This window comes from Benincasa hispida, chromosome 3 (assembly GCF_009727055.1).
Source record: "Benincasa hispida cultivar B227 chromosome 3, ASM972705v1, whole genome shotgun sequence".
In the NCBI taxonomy this organism is placed as follows: Eukaryota; Viridiplantae; Streptophyta; class Magnoliopsida; order Cucurbitales; family Cucurbitaceae; genus Benincasa; species Benincasa hispida.
Window position 1 is genome coordinate 67564844 of NC_052351.1, and position 17078 is coordinate 67581921.

General features: G+C 35.1%; 1 protein-coding gene across 1 annotated transcript; it reads right to left on the reverse strand.

Moving 5' to 3' along the window:
• Positions 1 to 1332: 1332 nt before the first annotated feature.
• On the reverse strand, positions 1333 to 16797 carry LOC120073119 (cyclin-dependent kinase E-1). Its single transcript, XM_039025744.1, has 16 exons — positions 16361 to 16797; positions 15979 to 16089; positions 15639 to 15742; positions 15514 to 15556; positions 15304 to 15402; positions 14576 to 14645; positions 13918 to 14012; positions 13744 to 13777; positions 13584 to 13668; positions 13362 to 13439; positions 11694 to 11741; positions 4768 to 4800; positions 4243 to 4351; positions 2431 to 2625; positions 2252 to 2324; positions 1333 to 1747 (listed from the first exon to the last, which is right to left on the reverse strand). The coding sequence occupies exons 1-15, from the start codon at positions 16634 to 16636 to the stop codon at positions 2253 to 2255; spliced, it is 1452 nt and encodes a 483-aa protein (XP_038881672.1). The 5' UTR covers positions 16637 to 16797; the 3' UTR covers positions 1333 to 1747; position 2252.
• Positions 16798 to 17078: the final 281 nt, after the last annotated feature.

A 17078-nucleotide genomic window follows, 5' to 3' on the forward strand; every position in this document is an offset into this window, starting at 1 on the left:
AAATAATACTAAAGAATGATAATTAGAAGAAAAAACAGTCACATTGTGTTATTATGGTTTTTAGAAAATAATAATAAGAAGAAAATGGCCTACCTTTTAAGATTGTTTCTATATTTATTATTATTTAATTAAATTTAATTAAAATTAACATTAATTATTCATTGTCTTTTCACATTCTCACATCCATACATAACCTATACATAAGAGATGAGATGTTGGAATATGGGGAAAAAAAGAGAGAACAAATCTCTTTATCTTGATAATTTAATTTCTAAAATTTATGATTTTTGTCTTTTTGTATATATTTAGTGATGAAATTTCAAAGGTCTTGTAAATATTATCTTCTACAACTATATCTGAAACTATCTTCAATTTTTTTTTTCGTAAACATGTGAACTTTCTCCTCATTTTACACGCTATTGTACTTTGGCTTATAATTTCTCTGGATTATTTAATCTAACCTTCATTTTTGTTTTAATACTTTGTAACTTAAGATGATACAAATAAATATAGATGCTTGAAAATGATGTAACTTCATCTGAAGTTAAGCCAAAAATATTTCAAAAAGTATACGGTGATTGTTTTAAATGATAAAATTACTGAAAATATTTTCAAAGTATAGAAAAATGTCAGTCTATCGGTGATAGACTGTGATAGACTTCTATAACTAACACTAATAAATCTAGATGTCTATAGTGAAATTTTACTATATTTGTAAATAAGTTGACTCATTTTCCTTTATTTGGAAGCATCCCTAATATAAAATTTTAATAATTATTTTGTATATATTTGTATTACAAAATTAAATTTATTTAAACTATAAACCCAAGGAAAAGATAAGAATAAAAATACGATAAACAAGAAACAATAAATAGTTATCAATCACGTGTTTCTATTTTTTCAAAAAACAAGAAATAGAAATAATTACCAAACACATTTCTAGTTCTTAATTTAAAAATTAAAAAATTAAAAAAAAATAAAATGAACGTTATCAAATGAGGCTTAAATAATTAAATTGTGAAGATACCAATGAAGAGAATTGACGATAAGGAACACGTACGATGAAAATGACATCATTTTCTTCTTTCACTAGCCATCAAATATTTATTATTAGTTGAACTAATCAGGCCAACAGGGTTTAAAATAAAAGTACAGATTCCAACAAATTGCATACAACGGAAGTTCTACTTTAAACTAATAGACACAACAAGCCTGATCAACTAGTATAACAAAAGTTGGATCAGATACTCCCCCTTGCATACATGACAAAAATGTAAAGATCAATTTATAACGAATGCATAGGCTTTAAATGGTTAAACATAAACAAACTCATACGAGAAACACATGTAAAACCTAACAATTTTATTCAAAATAGATAGACGTAATCATTCGGTGACCGAATAACAGATTGTGTCAGCTGAATTACAAGCCTACTACTTGGAGCATTACATTATAATACAAGCAGACCCCAGGTTACCTATCTATCGGGATCAAGGTAGCTTAGTATCGAGATAACACTGATGCCTACGACCGGTCTTACGTCCCATTTTTTTTCTGTGCAGTAACTAAGTATTTGAGAGATGCCACATTAACATCAACAATCAATACCATGTCAAGGAGCATGCTTGGATGTTAGAGCCTTGGGTTGCAGATAAATCAACAAGCAAACGCCACCTCAGCTTTGTAAGATGCGCACGGACAAATTTTGGGCAAAGCCTACAAGTAATCTCAGACCTTCCTGGAACCACTGCAGAAAACATAACTCAGAGAAAAAAACAAAAAAAGTCGAACGAATAAAAGTACGTCTGATGACCATGTAATATTTCGCTCATGGGCTTGTTGCTAAAGTTTAATCGAAATTCATGGAGAACATCAGAGTAAAAGGTAAATAAATTCGTAAGAACTTATAGATCTTGACAATTTATAGCATTATCTAATTACAGTATCTATAGTACAATTCTAATTTTTTTCGAAGTCATAAGTGAAGCAGGCAACTTATTTGAACTATTTTGCACTAGACTAACAGTTGAGCATAGCATGCACGTGCCATTTCTACCCTTTTTCCAATTCCGGTAAACAAGAATAACCAATCATTCACAACCAATACACTCTACTGGCAAAATATATATATATATATATATATAAGAAACAACTTATTATTGTAATACTGACGAGGAAATTTTGGTATAGATCATAACGAGACTCAAACTAAAGCTTGTGCGCAACTAACAGAGCTGTTGAGATCTATTACCTCAGTAGCGTCTTTGTTGTTTCTGCTGGGGAGCATAACCTGGCATTCCCATTCCAGGATCTTTTCTCCTCAACTAGTATCAAGGGAGAGAAAAAAGGTCATTATAGTTGGTGTGATTCATCTAAAGCTGTACACAAAAATATTTAAGGAATAATAAAATTGAATCATAAATAACCAACCTGTTGTTGCTGATGAGCTTGGGAAGAAACACCTCGCTGCATAGGGATGCCACCAGGATTCATACCTATCCCAGCCTGAGATGCAAGGTTATAGGCAGCCATGCTCTGATGCGGCATCCTCGGCATACCAACTCCCATTGCCCGAGGGACAGATCTTGCCATACCTTGCATGTTTACATTATTTCCAGATGGTACCTGTTGACATAATTAAAATAAGTCCAAAGTCTGACAATGAGAGAAATGAGACATTTTTAGATATCGTTTAGCAAAAGATATATCATGTGTTTTATCTTTCAAAACTTTCGCTCAAAGTTTTGAAGTGCTTTCTTGGGTACTATAGTGATAACAAAGCAAGGGACCTTTTCATCACAGGAATTATGTGCTTGGCATGCTACAAAGACAGGAAAATTAGGCACAACCATGGAATACTCGAGTGATATCTAATTTTTGCAATCGAAGATAGAGTTCATAGCTAGACATAGCTTCTTTAGCACTGTGAGTTAGAACAAATTCTTTGTGGCAAAAGATCTTTTATGGGTGGTAAAGTTCCTCATTTCCTATTTCCTGTATCCTCATTTTTAAATAAGAAAAAAAGGTACAAAAAAATTTTTTATATACATTTTATGTTGCCTACTCTCAAATTCAATTTTAAATATAATAATAATAAATAAATAAACCAAAGCTTTATGTGAAATTTTTAAATTAACTAATCAACATCATTGTTATATATATTTTTAATTATTTTTGATTCATTTATAAGTGGAAAAATGATAAGATAATGATTTTTCTTTTTCTTTTTTTTTCTTTTTTTTTTTTTTTTTTTTNAATATAATAATAATAAATAAATAAACCAAAGCTTTATGTGAAATTTTTAAATTAACTAATCAACATCATTGTTATATATATTTTTAATTATTTTTTATTCATTTATAAGTGGAAAAATGATAAGATAATGATTTTTTTTTTTTTTTTTTTTTTTTTTTTTTTTTTGAAAAACTGCAAATGAGAACAAGAAACGAAAGACCCGATTTCGTTTCTTATAATTAAGAAACGACAGAGGAACTTTATTGGATAAATTTTGTCATTTGTCTCTGAAGATTGAGATTTGTATTAAATCAGTCTCTAGATTTCAAAATTGAACAATCAAGTCCAACCCTCAACAACCAAAAGTGTAATTTACCCAAAATTATTGAATACTTATATTTCAATAGAAATGGAAACGAAAAAACAAAGGAAAAATATGAATGTTAAGAAACCTTTGAAGCAGGAATGTCCTTGAGGAACCAGAAAGTTTAAAGTGAGACGTGGAATGTAATTAGTTATGGATGGTGGTAATGAAATTCATTCTACATCAGATGACAAGCCGATGGAAAAACTCTCTTTTACTGACACGACAAGAGACCATTCAATTGAATCAAAAGCCCACATACACATAAAGCTCTTGAGCAAAGGGCTCAACTAGGAGAGGCAAGAATAGAATGAGCAAGATTTTAAATCCCATCAAAATCGAGAATTCATATTCAATGACAAAGAATGATGAGGGCAATCCTCCTTATACGCCTCACACTTCTAAAAACACCAACTAATTTACAGCTATCTAAAGAAATCTTTGAAAATAGACTGCCCTTGCCCTAGTGGATGCCACGGCACAGAAAAATAGTTAAGGAATAGGAATAATTGCGGCCTGGAGCATCCATGATTTTACTTAACAAAAATTTCACATGGCACCTTATTCATCATACATATATGATTACTAGAATTTTGTAGCTTTAAGGAAAAGAAGGAAAAGAAACTTAACAAAATACAGCTTACCGTTTGTGAGGGTTGAAGGTTAGTTGTTCCCTCAAAATCTGTGGTTGTGTCTACAGGGCGAGTTGGATAATTAATGACCTTCTCTCCAGGTTGGATTGGTACCAGAGCACTAAAATTGCAATCCACATACCCAGTGATGAAATCTACATGCTAAGGCCATTTGATAATAATTTCTTCTGTTTTTGAAATTTATGTTTATTTCTTCCCAATTTTTTCAATTATGGTTTGTACTTTTGCAAATTTTTTAATTTTTTTTAAATAAATACTTAAATTCCTAATCGAATTCTAAAAATAAAAACTATTTTTTCAGAACTAACTTTTTGAGCTTTCAGAACTTGACTTGGTTTTTTAAAAAAATGAGCAGAAAGTGGATAACAAAACATAGAAGCTTATAAATGGAAATAGTGTTTATAAGCTTAATTTTCTAAAATCGAAAACAAAAAACGAAATGGTTAATAAACAGTGTCTAAATATTTCCAAATTATAAAAGGAATATCCAACCAATAAACATAAACGAAAACATACTTGTATCCAGGAAGAGGTTCTAGACGAAAGTACCTAGGAAACAAGACCAAAAAAACTGTGTTCAATATTATGCAACAAATTGATGGCAACATCCAACTGACAAAAATCATGCAAGACTAACATGGTATACGCGTGAAACAAATCTCTTATAGATATTTTTTCTATTATTATCAAATACCGCACTTCCATTCAGAAGAATGAAAGAATTTGTGTGCATAAAAAAATTAAAAAATTAAAAAGAAAGAAGAAGAAAGAAAGTGAAGCCCATAAAAAGGGAGCAAACTACCAGAAGGGGCTTCAGTCAACTTAAATAAGCCCTAACAAGTAATTGCAAAGAGGCTGAGACACCAAAGCCCAAGGAGAAATGAGAATCTGACAAAAGACCAAACATCACTCCTGCAATTCTCCCTCCCCCTCAAGACTATTATTTCTTTCGTCCCTCAGTCTACAAACCCACACATACCCTACCTGCCACAAAAACAACCCTTCTCATGAAAAGGCGGATACAAGAATAACTCCTTACCAAATCCCTACATCCCAGAGAGTTGTAAGGCCCCCGATCATTCACACTTATAAGAAAAGGATTAGAAGAGGAAATGGCCAAAAGGCCAAGGATGGAGGTACGTGAAGGTGATTAGAGTGGGGACCATGGTTGTTACTTATAAAAAGGAAATGACGTGAGCCGTGGGGGTAGGCAATTTGGAGTGAAGGCAGAAGGTCCTTTAGGAGGAGAGAATTTCCCAGCTCTCTCAAATGTGTTGGATTCCTTTCTATCTCCCTTCATTGATATCGTACTTGTTATTTCTCTATTTGAGTACTTGTTCCTTTTTTGGTGTAACCCTCTGATCATCTTGTTGTCCTTATGATATCAATACAAATACCGAGAGATAGTACTCTGCCTTCTACTATATATATTTCCCTTGTTGGGTTTTACCATCTGCAGGAAGTAGATACCTAACAAATTGGTATCAGAACTCTCAAACCTGAGGCGAATAAGGAAAATGGCACAAAAGCAAATGGAGGAAGGAATGGAAGCAAATGGAAAGGAAATTTAGGAAATGAAAGGGTTGATCGTGAACCTCTGTAGAAATATCGAGAAATTGATAGAAGAGGTTAGGGACAACAGCTCTATGTGAAAGAATGATGAACCAGGAAATTCGAAAGGATCTTAACTCAAATTGAAGGGCAAAATCAATGGAATGGTGGATCAGATAAAAGCAAGTATAAGTAATTGGAGATACCATTTTTTCGGGAGAAAACCTAGAATCGTGGGTTTACTGAGCTGGACAATTTTTCAAGATCCACGATTTGTCTGATGCCGAGAAAGTGAAGGTTGTTATAAGTTTCGCTTCTGATGAAGTTGATTGGTTCCAATGAAGTCACAACAGAAGACTGATTAACTCTTGGGAAGAACGGAAGACTGACGATAGAGGGAAGCCTCGAAGCACGATTGTTGCGAATCAAGCAAGATGGACCATATGCTGATTATGTGAAGAAATTTGTGACCTACTCGGCACCCCTCCCAGACATGTTAAAAAGCATCCTCAAGGATGCGTTCTTGACCAGGTTGGAGCTGTCAATTCAAGCGGAGGTGATCAACAGGCATCCAGTGGGCTTGAAGGAGTGTATGAAAGAAACCCAACTGGAAAGTGATAGAAATTTAGTTTCGAAGTTGGCTTTGGGCAATCTGGGCATTAGTGGGCTGAGTGAAGGGGAGGCCCTAGGAGGGAATAAATTTAATAACACAAATATGATGAAAATAAACCCTAAAGGAAACAGTGTTGGAGCAATGAGGCAAATCACGATTGGTCGACAAAGGGGAATTTCATGAAGAAGGAACCAGCGGTGAAAATCAGATAAAATGTGGGAAATTAGATAGCGAGTATCGTGACCGGTTGAGCAAGGGTTTATGTTTCCATTGCAATGATAAATACTCTCATGGCCACCGATGCAAGATTCGAGAGGAAAGGGAATTGATATTGTTCATCATGAATCGTGAAGAGGTAGGAGAAATTCAGTATGAAGAGGAGGAGGAGAAACCAGAGGCAAACGTGTTCAAAATCGATGAGAAGGTGTAAGTATCCTTAAGATTGATTTTGGGTTTCTCGAACAAGGGCTCGATGAAGCTGAAAGGGACTGTTAAAGAAGTGGTTATGGTGATTGACTGTGGAGCAACTCACAATTTTATACATCATAAAATTGTTGAGGAGTTACAATTACCGAACATTGGAACCTCTCGTTTCGGTGTAGTCGTGCGTAATGGTACGGAAGTTAGAGGAAAAGGAGTGTGCAAAGAGTGCTAGTTGAGCTTCCAAATTTAGTGGTAAAATTCGATTTCCTTGTCATCAATTTGGGGTGAATGGACTTGATCTTAGGGATGAAGTGGCCATTCACAACTGGGTTCACGGGAGTTCATTGGCCATCCCTCACGATGCCTTTTGCGGTGGGAGATAAACAGGTGATTCTGAGGGGTGATCCGACATTAATGAAATCCAAAGCATCTTTGAAAATGATCAATAAAATGTGGGACAAAGAGGATCAGGGATTTTTTTATAGAATTTCAAAATATGGACATGGCAGAGGGTGAAAGTGAGCGGGACAAATCAGAATTAACAGAAGAGGTCGCACTTCCAAGCATGATTCGAAATTTATTAGAGGAAAAGGAGGATTTTTTTAAATTACCTAATGAATCATCGCCAAGGAGAGCGATTGATCACCGGATTGTATTAAAAGAAGGCCAGCCACCCGTCGATGTTCAGCCATATAAATATGGGCATGTTCAAAAAGAGGAAATTGAAAAGTAAGTAGATGAGATGCTTCAAGTAGAGATAATCAGACCAAGTTGCAGTTCTTACCCGAGCCCCTATTTTGTTAGTAAAGAAGAAAGATAGGGAATGACGATTCTATGTGGATTATAGAAAGCTTAATCAGGTAACAATAGCTGATAAGTTTCCAATTCCCGTCATAGAAGAGCTGCTGGACAAATTACATAATTCAGCTGTTTATTCTAAGTTAGATTTACAATCGGGATCCCACCAAATCAAAATCAACAAAGAAGATATTAGCAAAACAGCCTTTAGAACTCACAAGGGACATTAAGAACTTTTGGTTATGCCGTTTGGGTTGACCAATGCACCAGCGACTTTCCAATCTCTTATGAATCATATATTTCGTCCATTCCTTCGAAGGTTCATTTTGGTTTTCTTTGGTGACATCTTAGTGTATAGCCCGAATGTTATAACTCATGAGAGGCACTTGGCTACAATCTTCAACATCCTATGCAACAATCGACTATTTGCTAATAAGAAAGTGCATCTTTTGCCAGTAAAAAATTCAATATTTGGGGTACTTAATATCACATCAAGGAGTACAAGCGGATGATGAGAAGATCCGAGTGATGAATAAATGGCCCCGACCGAAGAATGTCTCAAAACTGAGGGGATTTATGGGGCTAGATATAGAAGGTTTGTTCAAGGATATGGAAATATTGTAGTTCCTCTGACAAAACTTCTTCATAAAAATGCTTTTGAATGAAGCGAGGAAGCCTCAGGGGCATTTGATGCTTTAAAAGAAGCAATGGTATCGCTCCCTGTTTTAGCTTTACCAGATTTTTCTCAGCCATTCATAATAGAAACAGATGCCTCGAGATTCGGCCTTGGTGCAGTATTGTCCCAAAACTCCAGACCCATTGCATATTTTAGTTAAACTCTTTCGAGCCGAGCACAATCGAAATCAATATATGAACGAGAATTAATGGTCGTAGTTCTTACGGTACAAAAGTGGCGCCACTACCTTTTGGGAAACAAATTCAAGGTGATTTCGAATCGAAAAGCTTTGAAATTTTTTATTGAGCAAAGGGAGGTTCAGCCTCAATTTCAGTGTTGGCTCATCAAGTTACTAGGGTATGATTTTGAAATTTTATACCAACCGGGACTTCAAAATAAACCAGCAGATACCTTGTCACGATTGCCAGCATCTATGGAAGTTTATACTCTTACGGTTAAAGGCAACTCAAGTTTATTCATAATGTGGTTGGGGATGCAAGGAATACCTATTTTCGGAAGAGCAAGTGGTTGGGGAATCAAACATTAGGAAATCTGATACGTTGCCATCGTGGAGACAAACATAGACATCAGAATTTAGTTCTATGCTCAGGCAGAATTTGCTTACAACCAAATGAGAAATCTTCAGAGAAGTCATTTTTGCTTGTATGTCTTAAACCTTTGTATTATATTTTGTTATGAACTATAAATTCCAACTTAAGGCTTTATTTTGTAATGGGATATGATGAGGATGCTAAGATTGTGTCAACCTAGTTGAGATGGCCCGGTGCATCTACTTACCCATAGCTTTTGTTTGAAGTTGTAATCTCTTTATGTTTCATTGTATTTAAGCACTAGTCTCTTTTCATTATATCAATGAAAATATTGTTTCCGTTAAAAAAAAAAAAAAAAAAAAAAAAACAGAGAACCCCCCCCCCCACAAAAAAAAAAAAAGATGTGGTTTTTGTACTGACTCCCTCGATTGACTGTGGACATAGCTAAGTTGCCTTCTTGTTTGGATATAAGTTAGGAGGACGAAGAGAGGCACAATTGAACCCCTAAATAAGGAAGTACAAGATCATCTTGAAAAGGTTTATGGAAATTAAAAACATGTTGATAAACATAGGCATTTGCAAACTCTTAAGGTTGGTGACTTGGTCATGGCGCGCACTTGCGTAAGAATCATCTGCCTGTGGGAGTTCACAACAAGCTTCAACCCAAAGATGAATGGTCCTTTTACTGTTCTTGAAAAAAATATGGAGACAATGCTTACTTGTAAGTTCTCACCAACATTTAATGTAGCAGATCTCTTTCTTTTTCACGCCCATCATGCTTTTTCATTTTACTGATTAATGTAACTTGAGGGTTGAGTGTTTTCTAAGAGGGAGTTGATATAAATTCTTTTCTTTTCTTTTTTTTTTTTTTTTGCAAAGGTATTAGATTAAATGTGTGGGATGAGAGACTCAAACTTCTAACTCGGAAATTTATAGTGCAAGCATTGTGCCAGTTGAGCTATGCTCATTTTGGCAATATAAATTCTTCTACCTACCTTTTTTAACAACCTTAATTGTAGGTTAAGGTGTAATGTTCTTGTATTGTTTTTCTGATCACTTTAGTTTCTATTTTGTCTTTTATCAAGGTAAAAGACTCGGTTACTGTTACTTGAGCCACTGTTTAGTTTTAAAAAAAATTAACCCAAGGCTGGTTTGTAGCCTTCAAGTAGGGGTCCCTAGATGGTAAGAGGAATATTCAAAATACTCCAAGAACTGACTCTAGAAAATTAGTTTTATACTACTAGAAGGGGAAGGGCCACTATGTAATGAGAGAAGGAACTTCGGGAAAAGCCCTTAGAAGGACTAAGACTCCAAATTCAAACATCTGTTCTCTCCTGTCTTAAGCCCAAAATCCCCCAATAAATAAGGGAGAGACAAAACCTCTGTCATTTTCCTATCAAACAACAGACAACAAACCCGAACAAAAGAGAGGAAGAGCTTCCTGAATAGAACGATTTTTCATAGCAAATAAATGATAAAGTCAAGGAGACTCTAAGACCCCCAATTATAAACACATATAAACAAAGGGGTAGGAGTGGGAATAATGAGGAAAAGAAGGATGGATAGGTAAAAATATGGATGTTGGTTAGAGGGGTGGAGACCAGTGTGTAGAGGGGTTTAAGAAGGGGTTAGTACAGTAGGAAGAGGGGGGAATATTTTTGGGTGGTAAGCCATTGTGCTTGGGAGAGGATTTCCAGCCCTCTAAAAAGTGCTGGAGGCTAGGGTATTTCAGTCTGTTGATCATTTTCTTCTGGTTGTTATATTCTGAACTTAATCTTGTAATCTTTCCCTGGAAGTTCATAAATAATATATATCAGATCATTGCTCTGTTCTTGGGAGTTTTGTCAGGAAATTTCTTTGCAGGTGTGGATTCCTTACAGAAACATGCTGCAGAGGGGGCAATCCCCCAATCATTAGTCCCCACAAAAGGAAGTAACCTTCTCATCATCGACTACACACTGAATCAAATAAAAACAAAAGGACGGGAGCTCACTAGAAATTTCTTTCCAGACTTCTAAATGTGCCTATAATAAACCCACATCCAAGCAAAAGGCTGAGGATCATACTCGCTCACGATAAACCTATACCACGGGAAGTGGACTCGAGAAAAACACCATAACCAATTTGCCAATAATACTTTATTACGACCCCTTAAATTTCCTAACTCTGACCCACCCACGTGCATATGCTTCCCAACATTCTCCCAATCCAACAAGTGCACACCTTTACCTTCCTCCACTCCAACTGAAAACCCCTCATAAGTTTTTCCAGACTTTAACACACAAAAGAAAAAATAAATGGAAATACCACCTTAAACCAATTGAATTAGGGTATGCCTTCCCCCAAAAAAAAAAAAAAAGGCTTCTCTTCCAAGAACCTAACCTTTTCTGCACCTTCTCCTCCACAAGACTCCAACAAGCTAACTGCCTTGGGTTATCACCAAGAGGAAGCCCCAGGGTAGGGTCAGACGTCTGAAACTCGTGAACCTCACAGCCCTTCCCTGACTTTGGGCTTGGTTCTCCTCTCTTTATTATCATTTATATATATTTCATACCATCCTTGGCATATTTGTTTGCATTTCAAAAAAGTAAAAAGCATTAATATAAAATTAATCATATGCTTCATTTGTAGACAGACCTCTAATTCAGATGAAACATTATTTCTCTATAAAATAAACAAAACTAAAAATTTAACATGCATTGAAATAACAATGTGGAACCATACTTAAGGCAATATAAATGATAGTAAAAAAAGAAATCCAGGCTACTCAGAAATAGAAAGGGGCGGGGGGCAACAAGAAGGTTTGGAAAGTGATGTGAAGAAGGCATACTCATGCTCTAAGGCTTGGGCCGCTGTTATACGCTTTCGAGGATCATACCTGACCAAAGAATTACCATATGCACGGGGGATAGAGAGTTAAGTTAGCAACTTGAAATCCCAACAAAATAATCATACTATTTCAGGCACATTTTATCATTCATATAAAAACTAAAGGGAGAGAATAATTCAATAAACATCAACAGAATCTCTCTCTCTCAAAATAACAAAGGAGAGGAGATACTGCCAAAGGAATTACCAACAAAAAAAAAAAAAAAAAAACCATTGAACAGTAATAGAAGTGGGGTTGAATAATCTAAAAAGAGAGTAAAAGAGAGTATAATTTACACCAAGAGAGAGCAATATTAGTAAGTTGATCCAAAAATTCATCAAAAACTTGGTGGCTTATCTTCAAAGATGCAAAGATTGCACTCAAGCCAATATGCTAAAGCCATAAACTTGGAGTATAATTTTAAGATATGTGGCTGTTTCAAAATCTTTGAAAGAAACAGAAGATATATGATGTACCATACTGTTTCTATGTCATCTTATTATTTACCGAGGGTTTTTTATGTTTACCGTAAAGCTTTACTCTGCATACAATTAATAACCTTATCAACCGGTCATTTAGGTTGCTGTCTTCTATGACTGAGTCTAGCTTGTATAAATAGGCTGCTTCAGCCCTTATTGATCGTTATTAATAAAATTCAGTGACTTGGAGGTTTTATACATCAATTTATAATCCTCAAGGTTATCAGAGAGGAAAAGAGGGTGTCATTGAAGATGGGAAATGAATTGTGCTGCCTTCAACAAGATAACAACAGAACCTTCCATAAGACCATCATTCGCCGCCTTTTTATAGTGAATCATCATACCAACTAAGACAGTTTCTTCAACCACTCAAGAAGTGTCAACTATGGTCGTGGACAACTCAGTTCATATAGGTGATATGAATTTGCAAGGTCTTACCATGCAAGCATGTAATTGTAATTTGACCAAGGAAACTTAAGCAACTGTTAAAGCTTCATTAATTACTCAAAAACTATTTTCATTTGTCTCTATAATTTCCATGGTAATTCCAAATATTCCTGGTAATACCAAAATTTCCTTTAACATCAGCATTTTTCTCCTAGAATCTAGGCACTATTAAGAATGTCGTTAATATATTCATGACTACAAAAAAAAAATAACAATAATAAATTAATTAATTAAATTATAATTTTAAAAAAAAAAAATCCACGGCTATAATAGGAAGAGAAAAGTTAATACACAAAAGTCTCCACAAAATACAAGGATCGGAGAGAGAAAATGCCTTCATAACAACAGCCTATAACATCAATATGCTTTACCATATGCTCTACTTTTTTTCCCTTTTGGTGAGAAACATTAATTCCTTTGTTTCATTGACAGGATAAAATTAGAAAAGAAGGCAAACTATTTACTAATTACTATACCTAAATTCCGTTAGATATTTCATTTCCCACTAATTTATTTTTTACCACTATATATAGATATAAAATATATATCATCAACATTAACAATACATCAGACTTTTTTACGTACATAAAAATTAAAATGGAAGATACTAATCTACAGGCTGGAAAAGCTTGGTCAGAACTATATTGACATATTTACAAGAACACTACGGTAGAAAATTAAGTTCTAGAAATGGAAGACATACTCCAGCATTTTGGACAGAAGATCGTATGCTGGACTTTTTGGAGAAAGATGGACAACATTATACAATCCAGCATTGTCACTGTCAAAATCAATGGCCAACAAAAACATGATCATCACATGTGCGCAACATGTTAGAAAAGAGGGTTTTTAAGTACAAGTTCATACGGATGCCTATTTTTGGTTTCATATGGAAATGGAGGGGAAAAAAACATAAAAAACTTACTATTTGTGCCCCTGAATGTGCTGTACATCTTGTTGCCAATTTGGAAGATTAGCAAGTGTTGGCCACTTTTCTATTGTGGGATGGCCTAGTAAATTAATGACTTAAGAAACAAATTTTCATATGTGTAAGAGAAATGGAGACAAAAGAAACAATTCAATACCTAAAACCTTAAAAATCTTGTCGAGTTGATCAAGCTGCTCAAATAACAGGTTTCATTGTAAAGCAGCAGCATATGCATTACGATGATAAATCGACACTAATTAGTATAGCCAGTTTAAAGAGGAGAAAAACACAACAAAAAATTGGTAAATGGCATGCAAGATAACTTTTATACCTGGAAAGGATTTGGAGTCCCTTTGACTTCTTGACCTTGAAATAATGGCTTCAACGTCAAAAGCTCAGCAAAAATACATCCAACAGCCCACATATCTAATTTTCTTCATTAAGGAAGAATTGTTTTTACTCGGGATAAGAATATATCCCAGTCTATTACCTATAGGTAATAGCCATTTGCAATAGATAAGCAATAAAAACTTCCCTTTCTAAACAACCCACATGCAAAACATCATCTAGACAGTGGATGTTAACGGGAGCTTCTATAATGACCCTCATTTCCATGCTTCTTTAGTCATTCTCAGATCAAATGTCCAATAAATGAATACTGAAATGCTGTAATCCTACTACATGATTTTCCACTTAACAAAATTGATCCTTTCTTTGTAAATTATGCCACTATACCATCTAATAGCTGAGCTATAATATACTAATTCAAAACAGAATAAATAGTATATAAAACTCTGGAAAGAAAACATTTCCTGAAACTGAAGTTGAAACAACGAATTCTCGTACTGGCACACAAATCAAGATCAGGGGCTATGGCATGAAGATAAGCATCAACTGATCATATTTATGTCCCATGGAAAATGCATCAATCAGAGAATAGCCCAGAATGGCTCCACTTAATAGAATATAAATGATTTTATCAAGGATACCAACAGCACTAGTGTAGTGCTTAGCTCCGAGGAGAAGTTCAGGTGCTCGATACCAAATGGTGACAACCACCTACAAGCAAATTGCAAATGGGCACTTAAAAAACTTAACAGTAAACAGGTTCATTTTCACATGCAATGGTTTTCTATGTTTTATATAATCTTGTAGCAAAGCAGATTTATTGGGCAATGAGGATGTTGATGATGGTAGCTTTTTCCCTTTTTTCCTTTCTTTTATCTTTCAATGTTATATCCATTTATACAAGGGATTAGGTTGAAGGTTGGTCCTATTGAGCAATAACTTTTAATTAGATAGTCCAAATCTTTCAACTCCAGCCCCAAGTTAACCTTATAGATTTTCTACAGCGTCCATGTTCACATTTTAGATGGTAGAAAATTTTCTTATTCCAGCAGGGGTCATTGCTTCCTCTCTTTCCTTAGAAGTTAGTATAGTTAAGCATGAAGACTCTTTCTTGTCTTGTAAATTAATTTTTAAGTTGTATTTCGCATTAGAACTCTTTAAACTTTGGATTTATCATTAACCCATTCCCATTTAGATTAGGTGATCTGAAGTTTTTTTTATATCCGTGAGTATCTGGACGAGCTTACGCACGCCTCGACTAATCTCAGGATAACCCCCTAACCCTACAACACCTAAAGATTATTGTTTGAACCAAAAAAGAAATAAACAAATGTACACTTCAAATGAAAGGGAAACATGAGATCAATACTCCATTTTCAGATAATGGCTTCAAGGGAGCTTGGTATATTCTTGCAAGTCCGAAATCAGCTATTTTAACCACTCCTTGTTCTTCTCCTTCACCCATAACCTGGTAACAGAATAGACGTGCAAGCAAAAAAAATGAGCCTACAAATAAGAGGACAACAACTTAAGAAAAACCTGAAGTTGAGAGAAAAGGGGATCATTCAGTAAATTTTACCAAAATATTTGATGGCTTTAAATCGCGATGAATGATCCAATTACTGCAACAGAAGTTGAAACTATTTTATAAGTCTTCTTGTGATAAGAAATTAAAATTAAGAAAGTGGCATACTACAATTTAACCTGTGGAGATAGTTCAAACCATTGAGAAGTTGCCAGAGCAAGGATTTAACGGTGTACTGATTAAGGGGATGGTTAGCCTTGTCTCGATGATGTCTAATGATCTCCTGTAAAGAAATACAAAAATCATCCGACTACATAGATATATGCATATGACAAGAAGAGTTGATAAGTTGATGAGACGATGTTATTCCTTTCCTCTAAAATCCACAAATGCTATTGGTTCTCTCTACCTAAACGGATATAGTTGCAGGCCAAAAGGGACTGAATTTTTCGGCCTAAACCACCCATATCAAATCAAATCAATCCTTTAAGATAACATACTGAAGCAAGATAAACTTACATAGAGGTCGTGTTCAGCATAATCAAAAGCTAAATACAACGACATATCTGCATGGTTGATATGAACATTTACAAGCTTGACGACATTCTCGTGTGATATTTCCCGCAGTAACTGAACCATAAAAGATAGAGAAGATTAATTTATCAGAAATGCTTAATGCAAGACTAACAGCTCCAGCAAAACCCTAATCGTTTTGTCGTGATTATTAGAAAAATGAAACCCAATATCTTTCCTGTTTCTTACATAGGGAAAAGAAACTAAAAATGGACAATGTATTAACATCAACAACTATTTCTCCTCGTTCTTCCTCGGCTTAAAACCAACTACGTTCAAATCAAAGAGAGGACGAACGAATACGAAAAGTGACAGAAAAGGAAGAAACCATAATTTCGCGGATGGCAGTTGGGGAGACGCCATCACCGTCCTTGGATTGCTTGAATTTTTTAATGGCAATTGACTTGCCGCGATTTGGCGAAGGGGGTTTGATTTTAGCAAGGAACACGAGGCCATAGGTTCCTTCTCCGATCTTCCCAATTAGATCATACTGCTGTAGCCACTCGGGCTTCTTGTGGTGGCTGCCGTTGTTGTTGTTGTTGTTTCGGTTGGCCGCGGCGTTGGCGGAGACAAGGCCTCTGTTGGAGTTATTGCCGTCTCCCATGGGCGCGGCTGATCAAGCTAGGGCCGTCGTCACAACCATTTTGCTTGGAAATTCTTCAGCTGAGCAAGGAAAATCATGAGGAGAAGGAAGCAGCTAAGCGTGTAGACTACAACAAAGTAGTACTAGAGGATGATTCGAATGGGTTCTTCTTCCAAATGTTTTCTCTTGTTCGTTCAACTATCGTAGTGGAAATTTTGTATGGGTGTACATGAATTGGGTTGAGTTAGGATATAGTATTTTTTTTTGGATCAATCGAAAATTCGAGTTAGGTTGACAATCTAAAAGATTGAAGTAAAGTCTCCAATCCAACTCAATACTTAAAATTCGAGTTGGATTATTGGGCTATATTTTTTTTCTTTTTAATTAAAAATAGGTAAGCAACAAATGGCTAATAACTAAAATCTCATAAAGTTTAAATGTTAAAAACCAAACACTTATGATA

Bases quoted from the DNA above. Each gene is read 5' to 3' on its own strand.
- LOC120073119 (XM_039025744.1), bottom strand. From the start codon at position 16,636: ATGGGAGACGGCAATAACTCCAACAGAGGCCTTGTCTCCGCCAACGCC. The intron at 15,557-15,638 runs GTTAAATTGTAG...CTTCTGTTGCAG, and splicing joins GGTTTGAACTATCTCCACAG to TAATTGGATCATTCATCGCG. The intron at 2,626-4,242 runs GTAAGCTGTATT...TTATGTCAACAG, and splicing joins ACCTTCAACCCTCACAAACG to GTACCATCTGGAAATAATGT.